At 49.4% G+C, this 18,320-nt stretch overlaps 1 protein-coding gene across 3 annotated transcripts in view; it reads right to left on the reverse strand.

The window, feature by feature from the left end:
- Window positions 1–13,696, reverse strand: part of LOC142880175 (uncharacterized) — a 31,978-nt gene extending 18,282 nt beyond the window's left edge. The window contains exons 1-3 of one of the 3 annotated variants that reach the window (XM_076013908.1): window positions 13,359–13,692; window positions 3,236–6,981; window positions 1,348–1,419 (exon numbers count right to left, since the gene is read on the reverse strand). In XM_076013908.1, the coding sequence (XP_075870023.1) occupies window positions 1,348–1,419; window positions 3,236–6,213 (3,050 nt within the window). In that variant the 5' untranslated portion in view covers window positions 6,214–6,981; window positions 13,359–13,692. Of the gene's footprint in view, window positions 1–1,347; window positions 1,423–3,235; window positions 6,982–13,358 lie in introns of all 3 variants that reach the window. The other 2 variants (XM_076013907.1, XM_076013909.1) reach the window with 2 other exon arrangements.
- Window positions 13,697–18,320: the final 4,624 nt, after the last annotated feature.

Here is an 18,320-nt window from a genome sequence, read left to right on the forward strand (position 1 = left end):
AAGAAGGAAAAACATTCAAATTGTGGTTTTGCCATCAAGAATTTGCATTAACGCACCACTTTTGCTCACACTTATTGTGGTATTGAAAGCAGGACGCCAGCAGCAGCTGCGAAATAATTACTTAAAATGCTACCAACACAGCCTAAAAGCTACGCGCAGTCATGATGGTCAAATCAGATCAGTCCAGATTAGATGATGACAGGAGGAAATTGTGTTTTGAAACAGCTTTGATTCAAAAAAAAAAAAAATCTTGAATATTATCTGTGGATCAAACCTGCATGACCCACTGCAGAAGTGCAGGGCATGAAACACAGCACAGTGACTAAAACTATAATAATTTTCATTTTAACTTCACTTTAACTACAACCTGCTATATGTTCCTTACCATTAAAAGAACCACTGTTCATTGAAAAAAACTAATCCAGACATTTCAAAATGAATCCTCTAACAGTTGTATTAGTGCTAAGATGAACATGTTTTTGCTCAAGGTTAATCACACCATCATATTCTGTCCAGTCTAAGATAGGTAGAAAAAAAAATGTATACATAATATAAAATTGAAATTAAAATATTATGGTATAATAATAGCAGCAAAATATATGTAAAAATGCATGTACATTCTTAAACTCTATATTATATGCTATTAAGCTGCGTTAGAAATGACCATATTTCCGTGTTTCGTCTGTTTAATGTCACTCCAAGAAATCTATTTTCCTCCTTCTAAGTCTGTGCCGAAAACGAAAGACGGAGATTTTTAATTTCAAAGCAATCCTCACTTTCCTTTTATAATAAGCCTCCTGTAAAGTGTGAAATCCTGTTTGTTAATTGATCAGTTTCAATTCAGATCTCGCAGCGGAACGATCACAGTGAAACTCTTTGTCTGTGTGTGCGTGCGTGCTGGGATACTGCGAGATGAGGCGACTCTAAAAATGACAGGTGCAGAGGAGTGGGGAGGAAAAGCAGGGCTGCATGACTTAAGAGTGTTTTGTTACTTGATTAAATCTGAGAGGGGGGGCACTTGAGAAAGCGTGTGATGGCTCTTAATAAATGTTTCAAAGCGTCGCCGGGCGATCAGACCTGCACTGGTGTGTGTGAGTGTGTGTGTGTGTGTGTGTGTGTGTGTGTGTGCCATACTCCAGAGTGCTGCATCCGGCTGTGCTGTCACACGGAGCAGAACAACAACCCCATCGAGCCGTAACGCTGCATTCCCCAAAAAGTGACGCGATGCAAAATGACAGCGGCGATGCACACAACCGCACGCCGAGACACGCACTGCTCGGGCTCACATGTAAAACAAGCAGATAAATGATGCATGGCCTCGCGCGAGGACGCGTCCTGTCCGCGTACCTGTAGATGATGCACGCGCAGTCCCTGCAGGTGCCGCAGTTCTCAATGTCCTGTCCCGTCCTGTAGGAATGTCTTCTGTGGAGAAGCGCGGAGATGACATATCAGGGGTACGAGATTGACATTGTGCCTCGCGTGTGCACGGGCCTTTGCAAAAGACAGTCTTAGGCAGCTGAGCCACGTGTCTAACACACACACGCCCCCCCCAAAAAAACCACACACACACCAATATCGTCTCTGAAATCCACCCTGATAATTTTTTAATGAACGATAGCCGTTCCAACAGGCGCGGGCCGTTACGTAAACCATGAGTCGCTGGATTTCTCCGGGCATAAAATAATGCTTATGAGATAAAAGTCAAGTCTGCATGCATTACACTTTCACACTCAGTGCCAGAGCATGAGTTCTTACATGCAAGATGTGTCACTTTATTGGGGGGGAGGTACGGAAAGAAGAAGAAGAAGAAGGAGGAGGAGAAGAAGAAGAAGAAGAAGAAGAAGGAGAAGAAGAAGAAGAAGAAGAAGAAGAAGAAGAAGTCTAGAGCTGGCATTAGTGTAAACAGCGTGATTTGGATTAGGCCTCTCAGATATCAGTCAGGGCTTTCCGCAGATTCATCGACACGCTTCCATCCAAGTCTATCGCTCTGCCTATCCAAGACTTCTGTCGGCCCCACATCGCACCCTATTTTGGTGCGATCGCTAAGCAGCTTACAATGCAGGGAGCAGATTAATTAAAGACTTGATGAGAACGGTAAAAAAGGGGTTTTTACACCAAGTGGCATTGGCTCATCTTTGACGACAGACAGGAGCCCGATTCCCATCAGTCACGCTGCCCCGCCCCGCTCAAGCCCGTAGAGGAAGCTAGGTTTCACAGATCCTCCCCGCACTGCTCCCCCTTCATCTGACATGGCACGAATTTGAAAGTCAGATGGGGATGAGTGACACGGAGCTTCATAAAAATAACTAACCTCCCCCTGCCTCCTGTGGTTTTTTTGTTTCTTTCTTTTTTGTTTTCCTTGCACGTTGCTCAGCCCACTTCCTCCTCTCCCTTTGCCTGCTCTTACTCACCAAATTCAACGCGGCGCTCTGTCCACGCAGCTTCCTTGCCAAAGTGTTTACAATGCTTACAATGCCGGGGATTGGCTATAAATAGGGCGAGCCGCATCACGGCAAAGCTCCTACCATCTTACGTGCGCTCGCAGCACATGATGCAGCGATGTTGCTGCACATGGCTTGTGCATTCCCTTTTTTTCCGATCGGCCCGCTACAACCCACTCGTCTGCTCCGTTCCAGGAGAGAGAAGTCAAACTCTGCCATTGCATCGTCACGCCTCCCCTGCATTAGCGTTGCGCGTCACTGACCCTCGTCTCACCTCGGTAAACGAGAAGGCTTCAACAACATTGGCAGTTCATTTGCAGATTTCCACAAAATACCAAAAACTAACAATAGCAGGGGCCACCTGCTTTCTTTTTTTTTCTTTAAAAAAAACAAAAAACAAACAAAAAACAAACCTTGTTGGAGGTAATCCATGATACGGTATATCCATTCTGTGTCAGTTGCAAAAAAGTAACATATTTACTGTCAAATTTTAAGTCTTAGTCTTAGTATTCAGCATGGTGAAAATGTATCTAAAAGATAGATATCTGCGTCAGAAAATTATTTTTCTTTAATCTTGAATGTGACTCTGAAATGGAGTTGCTCAAGAAACACTACAAGAAAGCACATCCAAACCGTCAACAGCTTAAATAAGAGGGTCTAAAAAGGTCTAACTGAGCTAGAAATGTTGTTTTGTTTTTGTTTTGTTTTTTAATTCTCTCTTGTCGACAAAGTGCACAGACATTACCTTCTCAGTCTTTCACTGTGAACTCAATGAAAATGGAAGATTGCCTCACCCATCTCTCTCGGCTTCTTTCTTCTCCAGGTCTTGAATGACATCCAGCAAGACCTTGATGGTGTTCTGACTTGTCTCTAGGACCCCTTCCAGGCTCTGTAGCTGGGTCTGCAGGCTACGGATGTCGTGCAGAGGTCCATTGGGGCCAAGAAGCTTTTCTGTCACCCTGGCTGGGTCCAGTTTACACCTGGCCCCAGACATCAGCCCTCCTAGAATTTCTTGCACTTGTCTTATTGTGTCACTCTGACTGGCAGTCAGCGGCCCGGCTGTAGGCTGCTCACCGGAAGCCAGGCAACCCCTGGCTCCAGAGCAACCTTGTGGGTTAGGAAGGAGTGGGTTTTGGCTGTTGGGGGTGTTGGGCCTAGCGCTGGCTCCAGAGCAGAGCATTTTGTGTAACACCCCGAGCTGAGCCTGGGCTGAGCTGAGGCAGCTGGGCTTAAAACAGGCCTTGGCAGGGGAGGAGGAGGAGGAGGACTGCTTCTCTCCTTTTATCACAGCAACTGGTGGAGTTTGAGCTCTGTGCTTCAGGGAACTGGCTCTTTCAAAGAGCTTGGGAGAGCCTGGACATTTTTTATCTTCCTTTTTTTCATCCGCATCTTTGTCCTTCTTGCAGGCCCTGCTGTCTGCCCTGAGCATGGGTGTTCGGATCGCGGTACCTGGCGGATCGTTCCCCGTCTTGCGCGGTGTGTAGGGTGGCGGTGGCGGCGGAGGAGGCGGAAGCCGAATGCCCCTCTTATCCTGAGCATTTTGCAGGGCCTGAGAGGGGGGGGTGTACGGCGGCGCGGCGCGAAAAGTGGAAGAGTACAGCGGCACAGCTTTAGTTGGTGTTGCGCTGGCCTGCGCGTTCAGAAGAGTGGGTGCATATGTTTTCACAAGTGGTGGTGGCGAAGTGCAAGATTTTAGTTTCGGGACCGGGGATGAGTAGGGAGTTATTCCTTTGTTAGCAGCAGCGGCATTTTGCAGAGCATGACAAGGGATGTTGCAATGGGACAAAGTTTGTATGACAGTGGTGTAAGGAGGCGAAGTGGAACTTGAGTTAGCGGCAAGGGGACCAGCTGGACCAATTGTATGCGTAGTGGAGTAATATGATATAGAGGTGCACGAGAGAGTCGTTTGGGCGGTGAAAGTACACTGGACGGGACTTGCTTCAGATGCAGCACTGGACGCATTATGTGGTGGTTGATCAGCGATACTTGTTGCAGCGGTTTGATATGTGGTGGACCCACTGGAAGGTGCACTAGGGATGACGGCTGATGTGGTGATGGCGCAGGCTACGGTGGATATTGATGCGGTGTGAGGTGTCGCAGAAGCGACGTTTGGGGTTGAGCAAGGTGGTGCGGCGGAGGAAGAACTGGAGCAGATGACAACTGTGCTAGTGGTTGTTGTTGGTGACACAACGGAGCAATCGGAAGCAGGGAGCTCGACGGTGGTAGATACAGCGGTGGCGCAAATGTTTGAAGTTGCTACAGGGGGAGATGGGTCCGAGCCAGATGTCTTTGCCGGTGAGGAGGGAGGAGGCGCGGGGATGTGTTCTGAGATCTGTGTTGGCTGAGGGGAGGCGCAGTAAGGCACAGTAGTTATTTGGGTGTCAGGGGGGTCTTGAGTCTCAGGTGGGGATGCAGGACTCTGCAGGGACTGAATTTGTACAGAGTTGGATGGGGTTTTAAGCGGAGGGGAGGGACAGGGGCTGCAGGTTTGTGTCGGGATAGTGCAAGGTTGATGGCTCGGAGAGGAGTGACAGGGCGAGTCTGTCTGAATTTCGGTGGTGCACGTTGGTTCCATGTTTGGAAGCTGGGCCGGAGAACAGTTTGTGATCTTGGTGTGAGTTGTGCATTGCTTTTTGCTCGTCGATGAAGAAGACTGATGAGTACTCTCCGTTTGGCTTTGGGCGGTGCAGTACTTGGAATTGTAAGGCGTGGAATGGCTCTCCGTCTGAACTTGAGTGGTACAAAGTTTAGTGGCTGATGGTTGTTGAGACGGTGGCGTGGGGCTTTCGGTCTGAGTGAGAGTGGTGCAGTAGTGGACTTCCTTACCAGGATCGCTTGTTGTCCTGTTTAGCCGCTTTCTCCTCCTGGCCACCGAAGGGGTGCTGCTTCCCGGACGCTTGGGGACGTCTCGACTGGATGCCGAGGAGCAGTGACATGGCTCAGTGTTGTGAAGAACGGAGGGCGGGCAGCTGTGCCTGGAGTTTTTGGCGGTGCTGACGGCCGATTTCATGTCCGTTCGGGATGTTTTTGACCTTCGCTCTAAGGAAGATCGATCCCCGAGCCTGGAAGGCGGACCGTTCTGATCCTTGGACAACACATGGTTGTGTGTAAGGTACTCATCTTGAGAGTCGTGCTCGTCATCCCCCTCAACGCCCATCGAGTCTCCAAGGCTGTGGCTACGTGCATGCGTGGAAGAGAAGGATTGGGGCTTTTTCAGGCATGGGGAGGTCTGGATGGCTGTGCTGGTGCTGGTACTGGCCCTGCGCGTCATGGGCAGGGTTAGGGAGTTTATCTGCGGTGGTGCCCAGCATCGACGAGTCGGACCTGGCGTCAGCGGATGAGGGGGCGCTCTGGCCAGAAATGCAGCCACCACTTCTATAGTGCTTGCCATGTCGCCGCGTACGGCCCCCACCACGGAGGTCTGGCCTGGCAGACCACCCGCCCGCAGTCCGTCCCTGTCGCTCCATGGCTGAGGGGACCTACTGCTGTGTTTGCGATGAGGATGTGGGCTGTCACAGTCCGTGGCAGGCTTCTGATGGCTATTGTTCTCTCCCGTCCCACTGTTGCCGCTGCTGCTGCTGCCGTCCTCCAGGTCTTTGAAGCGGACCTGGTGCGTACGGTTACGTCGCCGCCGCAGACGACTCTCAATATCCGGCGAGTCTCTGTTCAGTAGCACGGAGCGCACAGTCATCGTCCCGGGCAATTTGTCCGACAAGGTGCTCTTGCCGTTGGTTTGGCCTGTAAGCAAGTGATCTGGCTCTTTGCTCACCATTGCTCCTGTCGCTCTCGCTCCCCCGACATCCACAGGCTCTGCAGGCAGTTTGTTGTTGCGAAAGGCTTTGTTGTGTCAGTGCGTCAGCGAGGGAAATGATCTCGTCACAATCTACATACTGCAAGAACGAGGCATACGCGCAGTTGATCGAGTTCCAGTTGCATCACAGAGGAGAAACAGGCGCGCCGCAGGATTGGTTGCAGTCACTAAGGTTCGAATCTAACCAACACGGACTTTCTACGCAAGATTGTCCTTTAGAAAATAATGTTCACAGTTCAAGGTGTGTGGTGAGCAAAGTGATTAAAATCTGATCACCAACCACCCTTACTTGTCTATTACCTTTGTACAAAAATAAACATATGCAGCATCAAATATACTTTCAACCGGCAAAGTAAGAAGAGTCTGAAGAGCTCCATGTCCTCTGAAGTTCAGCCTTCTTTCTCCCATTCCCCTCAAACTCTGCAAGGGGAAATACTCCTGATAAAGCTAGAAAGGTTACGGACAAATAAGCAGGAATTCGGCCCATCCATCCTTTCTGCGTCTGTCACATTGGCTCGTCTACTTGTCAGCCTCTTCCTTTGCACGTGGGCCGTCCCCTAGGCCCACAGATGATTGGATGGCCAGAGTCTGGGATGAGTCTTTGTAATTCCCCATATCGGTTTCAATGTTTTTCACCCTTCCCTCTCCGTTCCTTGCGATTTTATCATCATCCCTCTTGCTCTTCACTCAGTGACTCATTCTCTCACAGTCGAAGACAGCGTGAGCTCCCTGAAAAGAAAAAAAAGCAGAAAGACAAAGAAAAGAAGAAGAGGTGTGAGAGACTGTAATCGTTTCCATATTGCATTTTCTATGAGGCGGGATGCTCGTGTTCCTTGGGACAATAAGAGCGACAGCTGCTTTTAGAACGTGTGAGATAAAGTGTCAGCCCATAATTTTAAAAAGGAAAAGGTATGAGGCAAAAGATGGCAAAGACTTTCCATTGTCATGAAAATGAAACAAAAACCATCATGAAGTGAAAGAAATTGTAATCAAAGCCAAAGTGTGTTTCTGAGATTTTCGCTTTTTTGCAGTTTCATATTCAAAGCTAATGTACTGCTTTGTAGGTGATATTTGCACTCACATTTCACTCGTAACATTACAGTTGAAAGTTCTGAAGCAGTCCCGCGCACATTATTGCGTCTCATTAGGCCGCTACTTCCTTGTCATGCTCGCATGACGCAAATTTATTTTCTGTTTCCTGCATGTTAAATGGTCTGCAGCCTGGTTATCGGCCCCTGATGATCTGCCATGGTGACATCCCCTTCCGATTCACGCGGCCACTGTGTGACAGTCTGTCCGCCTCGCTGTATTCAGTACTATGTTTTCGTCACTCCAATTCTGCAGTCTGTTTTTGACGATCCATGGCCGCGCTACCAGTATATATCACTACCATTTCCTGTCGCCGTGCCACCGGCAGTCAGGCGTGATACTGCCATTTGCCTTAACACGATCTATGGATCGTCGCCTTGTTATCTCCCCGTGATTGCCTCTGACACTTGACAGGCGCGGGTTAATTCTGTGTGCGAATGTGACTGGCTGTTACTCCAAATCCCTTTTCTTGTCTGTGCAGGGTGGAGGGGGATGTTGTGGTAATTAGTGACTCCTTCAACATCTCCCAGGTTATTTAGGGAGAGTGATACCGGAGGGCCTGCCACTTTTATTTGCGTCCACTGTTTTGTCCTTCTGCTTTCTCATGTTCGGGGTTTGTGAAGAGGAGGAGGAGGATCTTCGTTCCACTCACGCCTGCTTTGTCAACCCCTTTTAAGAAACGAAAACCCTGATTATTAGGTTGGTGCTGCAAACATCAGCCTTTAGCGTCAACACTGATACTCTGGCCATTTTGGAAACAAACTACACAATTCCACGCTATTTTTTGTCACTCTGAGTTATCTTCTTAACTGATCCATGTGATTTGAGTAGTCAGATACTGGAATATCAGTAAGCACGTCAACGTCAACGACGGCTAGCTCAGAATCAGCTTCTCGAGTCGGACCAAATGTATCATCATCAGCTTGCCAGCTTTGCAGGGAAAAAAATACTGATTGGGGTCACGAGATGGTCTTGGATTTGTTGAAATTAAATATTACAGGATATTGAGCGAGCGGCCGAGTGAAGCGATTAGCCGTTTTAATTTGTATGCATTGCTTGCCGTTGGCTCGCAGCAGTATCCAACTGATTCTGTGCTGAGCGGTCCAGTCTTTGTCCACTACTCCTCTCCACCAATTTGCTGTTTTTTTTTTTAAATGTCTTGCTCTTTCAGCACAGAGGCCAAACACCAACGAAGAGCTAAATCGATAGCATGTTACTGTGCTATTCTGAGTCGCAACATACATCTGACCTTGATTTTTTTTTTTTCCCCCACCCTTCCTTCCTGCAGCTCTTTCTTCCGGGATAAAGTCATGTTTCCACTTCTGCTCCCTTTCATTAATATCCCATTTCACTTCGGCCGTCGGTCTTCATAGTCATCTCTTGTAAAAAAGAAAAAAAAAGAAGAAAAAAAAGCACTCTACTTTTAACATTCACCCTGACAGATTGTCCTCAGAGTTCCATCCATCCGTCGCAAGAGCCATTAGGCCGATTCACTCTATGGGGGTGTCATCTTGATGCTACCTCCCTTTTATCTCCCTACCATCTGTTTTTTTTTTTATGCTTCACCTCTGTCCCTTGTACCATCTATTCCTCATTCACCACATCCACCTCTGCAGCAATCCCTCTCTTTTATTTTTTAACTTTAAATCCCAACAGCCACACCAGTTTCTCCCTCCTCCATCCCGCAAACTACCCTCGGATCAAAATTTACGCTGACAGTTTAATGAATCCGGACCCTCTTTAATGCTGCATGGGCTCACTCCAGTGGCTGAGGCCGGCCTTTTTCCCACATGTGACATTTTCATGTTTAGCCCTATTGGCAGACAAGAGATAAATCACTGGGGCGGGAGGAGGAGGTAGGTGTGCAACGGCATAATGTCAGCAGGGGTCATAATTCTTGCCTCGGTTATTATTCAGGATTTACTAGTGCCTCATTGCTAGTTGGCTGCCTCTCTGAGAAGGCTTTACTGTGAATATTGGTTCCTCTTCTGCCGCAAGTGTGTGCGGCTTTTACGACCGTCTAATTAACATGCTAAGGTCACATCAGAGCGGACTTGGGGGAAATATGTCCAATTCTTTAAAAACACAGAAAGGCTAAATTATTGCGGCGCAAATCCAATAGTACTCCAACACTTCCAGTAGTCGTTAATAATTGCATTCGAGCCAATAACACACCTTTGGTTCCTGCTGCGAGTAGGAAGGCGCAAGGTGCCGGGGATTGAATTGTTATGTAAAGGCACGTCAGATCGGATTGTCGAGGCGCGCTTAAATTTGTCAGACGGGGCCGAGATGAAGTGGAGGCAGGGAGAGGAAGAGGAAGACGAGGAGGTAGACATGCTCGGTTATATTTAGAGATGCCATGAGACACGTAGCAAAACAGGGAAGAGCAGGAATCAGAATAAGTAGGGAGTGGGGGCGGGGGTGTGGAAGAGCAAAGCAGGAGGGAAAAACCCCTGGCAGCAGAGGAAATGTCATGGTTAGGGTTCAGTGAAGTGGTAAATCAGGAGCATCAGCGTGTCAGGGCGTTTAAGGGGGAACTGGAGAGGAACTAAGAAAAGCTATATGATCGGTTATTGGTGCTGAGAGCCAGAGGAAGGGTTAAGAGTTGGGCCTGCGCTCCCACGTGTGGGGCTGGGATGGAGGAGGGTACAGAGCTCTAGTAGAAGACCTTAAATTCAGGGGCGAGATGAGCGTTTTGTTAGGTAAGCGTTGCGTGCGGCTCAGCCAAGCCCGGCCCCAGCCGTCAAGAAAACAGACAATGTTCTGCAGTGAAAAGAAAGCAAATGAAAAACTAGCGGGCACGAGGAAAAAGAAGCGGTAAGCTCATAAACAAAAACGGGGGGAAAAAAACAGTGGGAACAGTGATTCGCCTGATCAAGCAAACTAACAAATACAAATTAAATTAAGAGCCCTAATTTATTAAATATGCGAGGCGGCGCAGCGCATGCTGGAGTTGCAGTGGATCCTGCTGCCAGACTCTCGTGTTGCCGCACGCTGGAGGTGCTGGTTTGTTAGTTTGTTTGTCGGGGGGAGAGCGTACCTGGCAGGCAGACGGCCATACATCAGCAGCTGCTCTTAAATAATCAGTGGCTAAAGGGGTTTTAAAGCTGTTTCCCTATTAGGCCTCTGAAGTTAAGCGACTCCGCTTGGCTTCGACAGTCGGCCGCGCCACACGAGCGGGCGACATTATAGCGCTTGAAAACAAAACGTCGCCAATCACCAAATTGCGCATGGCTGCAGCGGGCGGCGTTGAGCGGCGGCGAGCAGCTTGCTGCCGGGTGGTGGTTGCCTGCAGCTGCTTCGGGGCTCAATACGTCCCTACAGGAGACAATGAAGACAGATGCCGAGGATTCGGAATATTGACCTTTTACACAGCAGGTCGTTGGGAGACACATGCTCGGTGTTTGCCTGGATGTTGAGGTCATCGCTTTTTACGCCAATGTCATCGGCCGACGGCTTAATGTATGGCACAGCTGATAGATGAACAAGTGATAACAAGAAGCCAAGCGCAGTCCACTTGTAGTGTTTATCCGTAAATATATAATTTATGAAAGTAAAGCGCGGGGTGCATAATGCATATTTTTTGCTTTTCAAATATACATGTGCGTCTGGGCTGATTTATGTTTCGCTGAAGTTCTCTTTTTTTCGCCCTCAGCCGTCATCGTTATTTTTTGAATTGTTGCGCATCATCAAATGAAAAGGAAGCAACATTTCTGCATCAACAAGTCAGCTGCAGCGGACGCTTGTCCGTGCGGCGTTGCGCGAACAGACGGTTTGATCTTACAAGTCATTCGCTCCTGCAGTTTTGACCTCCCGGAAGGAGAAAAAAAAAAACCTTCGTGACAAATGTGACACCCCAAGGTTACACATCGCTCCCGATGTCGAGGCCGGCTCGAGCGGAGCCAAAGTGACCGAGTCAGGAGAACGATGACGACAGACGCCTCCGTCGTTCCAGATTCCTTGGAAGGGAGTCCGGAGATTACTTTTAACTTGAGGAGCGCGCGAGTGCCAGAAGTGATTTGTTCCATCTGACCAAATCCTCCGCCTGGTACGGACCCCCCCTCCACTACCTCCCCCACCACCACTCCCATTCCCCGTCCCCTCCTTAAATGTAGGTCGATGGATTTCGATGAGCAAACTTGGCCAACTGTGAGCAAAATCGGAGCACCTTTGAACGGCGGCCAGAGTAAACGCCGTTTGCCTCTCAGCGCTCCTTCTGCTGCCTAATTGTCTTGTTGCTCCGTCTGAATGAGGACAATTTTTTTCAGTGTGCCGGCTTATTGTCTCTGCATCCTGTGAGGAAACAGGGGAGAACAGGTGGCTCTGCTGACACATGGAAAGCAGCGCAGACCGAGGGCGCGCATCTCCACTGGGGGGGCCACCGGGCGACCACTGTCCCTGTCCGAGCCGATGTCCTGAGAGGGCATCACCGCCGTAGCTACGAGGCTGCTGCTGCTGCTGCTGCTGCTGCTGCTGCCGCCCGCTGCCGACAGAAAAAACACCTGGCCGGCGGCTGGCAGCTCCTCCTGCACGTGGAAGGCGACCTCGGCCGCTTCAGGAGCGGAAATCGGACTCACAAGTCAGCGCGAGGGCTGACCGGGGCGGCTGAGATAGACAGCCGACCCCCACGGATGAGGAGACTCGATGAGATGAGATAAAAGGGAGGGAAGGAGCCGCGCGACGACGGGCCGGGATTAACAGCACGCCGACGAACGTGCACCTAGATTGCACGTACCGAGTCTCGTTATGCGTGTTGTCGTTTTTTTTTGTTTTGTTTTTTTGTTTTTTTTTAATCTCATGTCAAGGTTGCGTGCATGTGCAATTACATTTTCTGGCATGCGTCCCCAGAAGTTGGCTGAGTGGAATCCTTGCCGCTGCTCCTGAACGAGTCGTGCAAACGCAGAAGAAGAAGGGAAAAAAAAGAAGAAGCTTTCGAGTCGCTGAAATGCATTAAATGTTTTTCTCCCGCACAAGTTAAACAGAGGCGAATGCTCGCATGAGCGGAACAGCATGCACGAGATCTGGCTCATGTATGCTGCACGCACTAACAAGCACACACACACACACACACACACACACACACACACACACACACAGATCCATACAAATGGAATTCCCTCACTCGGTGCATCCTCCTCCTCCTCCTCCTCCTCCTCCTCCTCCAACTTTCTGCGTGCCATCCTGCAACCACACACAGACACACACACACACACACACACACACACACACACACACACACACACACAGTGAGAGAGAGGGAGAGGGAACAGTCCAACTCATGAAAAAATATGCAGTGCAGCGCTGATGGAAACTACAAAAACAAAAAGCTTACATCGCTTACAATTTTTTTCGATTCTAGATCTTCAGCTCCTCACTAAAATGAAAAAGAAGCGTCTCAATCTGCGCTGAGGGATGAAAACGATAAACTCCCACACCTGCATCAAGGCAAATCCCTGCGTCCAAAATGAGGCGCGCGCGCTCCCAAAAGCGTCCACGCTGCCGTGCACAGGCGCGAGAACACACCCCCGTTTGTCTAAAACACACACGTACGTGCCTGCACAACCCTCCTACGTGCACGCCTGCGACAAACAACAACAACAAAAACAACAACAACAACAACAACAACAACAAATGTATTTGTGTGCACATGCGGAGCGCCGACCCTGCGTTTCTTCTTTCCTGTTTTTTTGTCAGTCCGGCCCGGTGGCAGAAGAGCCAAAACAAAGCGCCAAGTCCGAGACACTCCGACGTCTGCTGGGCTGAACACACACACAACACACAACACACACACAAACACAAACACACACTGGCTTGCACGCCGGGCTCTTGTCTCATCTTCTTTTGCTTTTTGTCATCTCTATGGTGATGATGCTGCGGTCGGCGCTGCTGCTGATGAGGATGAAGATGATGAGGAGGAGGAGGAGGGGGAGATCACCGCCGTACTGTTTATGCCCCCCCTACACACACACACACACACACACATCCCACCAACATACACAGAACTGAGTCACACGTACCAACATCTCTCTGCCTCTTCCTGCTTCTTTCTCCTTCTCCTTCTTCACCCTCTGTTTGCTCTCCGTCTCCCTCCACCACCACCAGCATAAAAAAAAAAAAAAATTAAAAAAAAGAGGGAGAAAGGCTCCTCTCTTCCCCTCTTCTCCTCCCCCCTCCTCTCCTCTGCTCTCCTCGCGCTCACCGCGTCTCCCCTGCCCGCTCTTCCATCCCCGGGTGCCGTCGCTTGCTCGCCTTTAATTCCACCTCTCTGTCACCGCCGCCGCCGCCGCTACTGCCGCTGCTGCTGCCGCTGCTGCTCCACACCGTTCCCCTTCCTCTGTGCCGAGTCCATCTGCTCCTCTCTTGACTCCCTCTCCTCTACCTCACCCCCCCCCCTCCTCCTCCTCCTCTCTCGTCCCCCCCCCCCTCTCCCCGCGCTCCCTCCCCCCACTCCCGCTCCTCTGCGCGTCTTCCTCCTCTCTACCTCAGCCTCGCCTCCCCTTCCTCGCGCTCATGCCCCTCACGTGGGAGCCCCGTTTTTATCCGTCCTTCCCCGTCAGCGCTAACCGAGCCTTTCTTTCCTTTCTTTCTCTCTTCTAACGCGCGCGTGTGTGAGCGTGCGTTGCGCCGTGGAAGTGGAAGTGAACGGACAGGAGGGGGAGCAAGAAGACCGGAGTGAGCAAAACAGGCGGTTGTCCTCGCGGATGCTCCTCTCACTCACTTTCTCCCCGTCTTGTTCCTCTCCTCTCGCGCTCCCTCCCCCCCTCCTCCCTCCAGCCTGCCTCCATCGTGACCCCCCTCTCTTCTCTGCGCGAGCTTCCCCCGCCAGAGAGGGGGAAAAAAATAAATAAAAATGAAAAGCATAGGTGGGGAAAGGGAGAAGGGGTTGTGGGGGAACGGGGAGGGAAGATGGGGGGGAGGCAGGGGGAGGCGGAGCCTGCCAGTCGGTCTAATTAAAAAGCAGAGTATGTACAGCTGCAGAGGGCAAAGAGGGAGGAGAGAGAGAGAGAGAGAGAGAGAGGCAAAAAGTGATCCACGGGGTGGGGCCCAAGCCAGGGATGGAGGATAGAAGGGGGGGTGGGGTTCAGGGGGCAGCAGGGGGGGTGTGGCGAGGGGGAGAGGGTGTGTGTGTGTGTGTGGGGGGGGGTTAGCTGACAGGACGCCACGGTCAGCTGGAGAGGAACGCGGAAAGGTCACGCAACGGAGGTAGCAGGAAGGAAGGAAGGAAGGAAGGAGAGGAAGAGGAAGGCGAGGGGGCGGGAGGAAGAGGAAGGAGATGGGAACAGACAGGTGGAATTATTCCACAGATTTCCACAGCGGGGTGGGGGTGTGAGGGTGGGGGGGTTTGTTGCCGTGACCAGCAGGATAATAGAGACGCGCGGACCGGCGGTCCTTCCGGAAGCGCGGCAGCCAATCGGTGGCTGTCGGAGGTTAAGGCGCTCCGGCGTCCTCTCGGCCTTCCCTGAATGCATAAAACGACAACGCATCCATGCGTGCACGGGCGAGCGGCGCGACACTCTGCTCAGTGAGAGAGTGCCGTTTCCCCACCTCTTTTCTTAATTGAAAAAGTTTGAAAGAGCGATTCTCAGAGAGTCACCTCAGCGCAGAGTTCCTCCACCGCTCGCTAGTGTACCGTCAGCCATTGTCAGGTGTGCCGTGAAAAATTGTCCAATTTCACTTAACCGGTCCAAAAAACAAAACAAAAACAACAACATTCCATTGTGGAGTGGCTGTGCGTTCAAAGGAATGTGGGCCCACTTTCCTCCCTCGCTTCCTCCCAGGGCATCTAAACACCACCGCGTTTCACACTGGGTGAGTGTAGATAAATTAGCACTATATTGTCATTATTAGGCTGAAAAGGAGTCGTTTTATGACATCTTTGGTTTGTGGCGTGCCTGCCGTGGGATTTTCTTTTTTCCAAACATAAAAAATGTGCAGTGGCTCAATAAAAGAAAACGCCACCCCCCCGGCGCTCACACGCGTCTACTTGCCGTACCTTCCCTCAGCGGAACAAATAATTATTTGTGCATGACAAACAAAGATCTGAAAATATTTGTAATGCCGACCTTTCAATTCATTCGGCAAACTGTTTAGTCGCAACCGGCGACAGACGCGTTAGAATAGCCCGTGTGTTGAGAAGTGACAGTGTTTCGGATAATTACCTCCGTGAAAGACGCTGCACTGCAGTCTGGGGAGCGGAATACTCCGCTGCAGTGGGAATAACACGGCGACCCCTTTGTAAAAAGGTCAACGTTGCAGCTTCGACCCCGCCGTCGCTGCAACAGGGCTGGACGGAAAGTGCTCGGCGCAGCAGAAGACGGAGAGATAAAGTCTTTACCTAGACGCCTTAACAGCCCAGATATCTGGTCCCGCTTTTTTTTTTTTTTTTTTTTTTATCACTTCCTTTCTATTATCTCCTTCTTATCATCGCCACTCCCTCCCTCCCCGCTAACACACTTACATTAACATGCCGGCGAATCTTGTTTTTACATCTCTCAGATGTTCCACTTTTTTTCTTTTTTTTTTTTTAACCTCCCTCCACCCCCCACCCCCCCACCCCCACCCCGTTTCTGTGAATGGATTTCAAATACAATTTCATGGAGAGAGTGCCGCGACACCCGCGGCTTTTTTTCGCTCAGTAATGGGAGCTGAAGGGACGCCGCTAACCTCTCAGACGTTGCTACAATAATGGGAGATAATAATGTACCTATGGAATACATGAATGTAGAGTCAAACCCGTGAGCACGCACGCACGCACACACACACACACACGCACGCAACCCGGCATGTGTTGTTTTTTTTTTTTTTTGCAAACAGGCCTTTGTGCTAATTTCTCCCTGGTGTGTTCTCGCACATAAGTCTTGCGCGCAGCGTAAACAACAGAAGATGATAAACAGACATCTGCAGCGGCTCGGAATGCGATACTTCACAGACACCCGTGCTGAAATAACATGTTTGGGTTTTTTTTTTCACCCGACAGTCAACAGTAAAGTCATATCTACCTTTCGCCACCGGGCCTGAGAAGCACGGAAGATTTTTTTTTTTTTTTTTAATAAATGTTTCACGTCCAGATTGAATAATTTCTCATCCATCACTGTTGTTATGATGAACAGTGTGTCAGTGCGACATGAAAAAGAATGGCCCATTGTAATTTTTCATGTAAATGATCGCTCCAAATGAGACCGATGCGTGTGTTAATATACACATCTCTTCAGCATTCACCAGTAGTATTCTTTTTTTTTTATATATATATAAATTAATAAGCAGTTTTCATTGTATAACAGCATGTAAAGGTAGAGCACTGACTCAGGCTCACATCCCCGGGGACAAACAGGAAGAGTATGTGCCGTGGAGAGACCCGCCCCTACTCTCCTCTGATTGGCTTCCAGTTCGGCGTAGAAGAAAGCAGTATGGGCCAATCAGAGGCAAGTAGGGGCCAGTCTGGAATTAATTGCGGAATAACTGCCTGGAGAGACAGTCTGGGCTAGCTTAGCACTAGTTAGCCTTTAGCAACAACAAACAGACCTATTATTAATCCCAAACACTGGAAACTTTTACCTACTAAGAAAGACATAATCTGAACAACAAATTCTACATTCCACAGACTACAGTCTCAATATTCATCAAATAGTTTTTTAAGTAGTTTGTTTAATATATAGAATATCTGAGCTTAGCTTACCTCATTTTAGCCCACTCTGTGCTTTCCTTCAGGCCTATCCAAACACTGTCAGGCCTCAGCTCTCACTGCAGGTGTGTCCAGGAGGTGACAACTTGACTCCGCCCACTTATCAAGGTCCTGCTGCCATTGCCTGCTAAGCACATTTTCCAACTTTCACATTTTTTGGGGCATTTTTAATGTTGTTTTGACGACATAAACGCCGGCCGAGAACGTCTGCTAAACTAAAGGCTACCTGTGATGTAACACTAGAAAACACTACAAAACGGGACGCGGGCCTCAGGCTTCGGGTTCTGCACCTGGCAGACGAGGTGCTTGTGAGTCTGGGCTGAAAGGCAGTCGCGGTGTTACACGTCCGCGTCGGAAAAAGAGAGGCAGCAGATGCGGCAGTGCGAGGGAATGAAAGGGGAACAGACTCTGCGAGGCTTTGAGAGCGGCAGCCACAGGCGGGACCTTGAGTTTGCCGATGACAAAGGGCTCCTGCTTCGAGTGTTTAGGAGGTGGCGTTTAGGGCTGGAGACACAGCGGCTGTTTGCACAGTGCTGCGCCGCGGCAGATGTTTCCTTCCCGAGACGTAATTAGTGAGACTCGGAGGAGTCACCCCGCGCAAACAGAATTTGTTCCTTTTTAAATGGCCCTTATTGACTGTCATGTTGTTGTTTTTTCCATTGGTGTATACGTATGCTAGCCAGGAACAAAGCGTGTTTGGAATAGGGCATTTATTTATTTATTTATTTATTTATTTATGTTTAACAGCGCTCTCTGCATAAATCTGTGTTGAAACTCGAAGATTTGACGAGTGATTACTCGCCGCAGTGGCAAAAATAAAATTCTAATAATTTGCAATTCTACTTTCATTAATTTTGAGCTAAAAGTTCATCAACATATCAATAGAAAATGGAATAAAAAGTTAGTGAACACAATTGTACGTCTCAAAATACAGCAGATTCCATGTTGTCAATGGACACCAAATGGAGCTGCCTTGACCCTGGATGGAAAACAGCATTTTTAGCCCTCTGTTTGCAGCATTCACCCAAAAAAAAGGCTTGTTAAAAGGTTCCTGCTAAAACTGATACATTCCTTGAACTTTAACACGTTTGAAAGGGGACAAAAACGAGAGGGCGGAGCCAGCGCCTGCCAGGGGATCTCGCTGCTGACCCTGAAGAAGTATCAGCGCCTTTTGTGACATCACAAAGGGATTTTTTAAAAATCCATTTGTGCTCTCAAAATGAGACATTTTTTCAGCTTTGTAACAAACCTCAAACTTCCCCACCATCCTCTCGTCGTGCTTTGTGCCTCAACATCA

This window comes from Nelusetta ayraudi, unplaced genomic scaffold (assembly GCF_046127955.1).
Source record: "Nelusetta ayraudi isolate G7.1 ecotype Tasmania unplaced genomic scaffold, CSIRO-AGI_Nayr_v1 ptg000160l, whole genome shotgun sequence".
In the NCBI taxonomy this organism is placed as follows: Eukaryota; Metazoa; Chordata; class Actinopteri; order Tetraodontiformes; family Monacanthidae; genus Nelusetta; species Nelusetta ayraudi.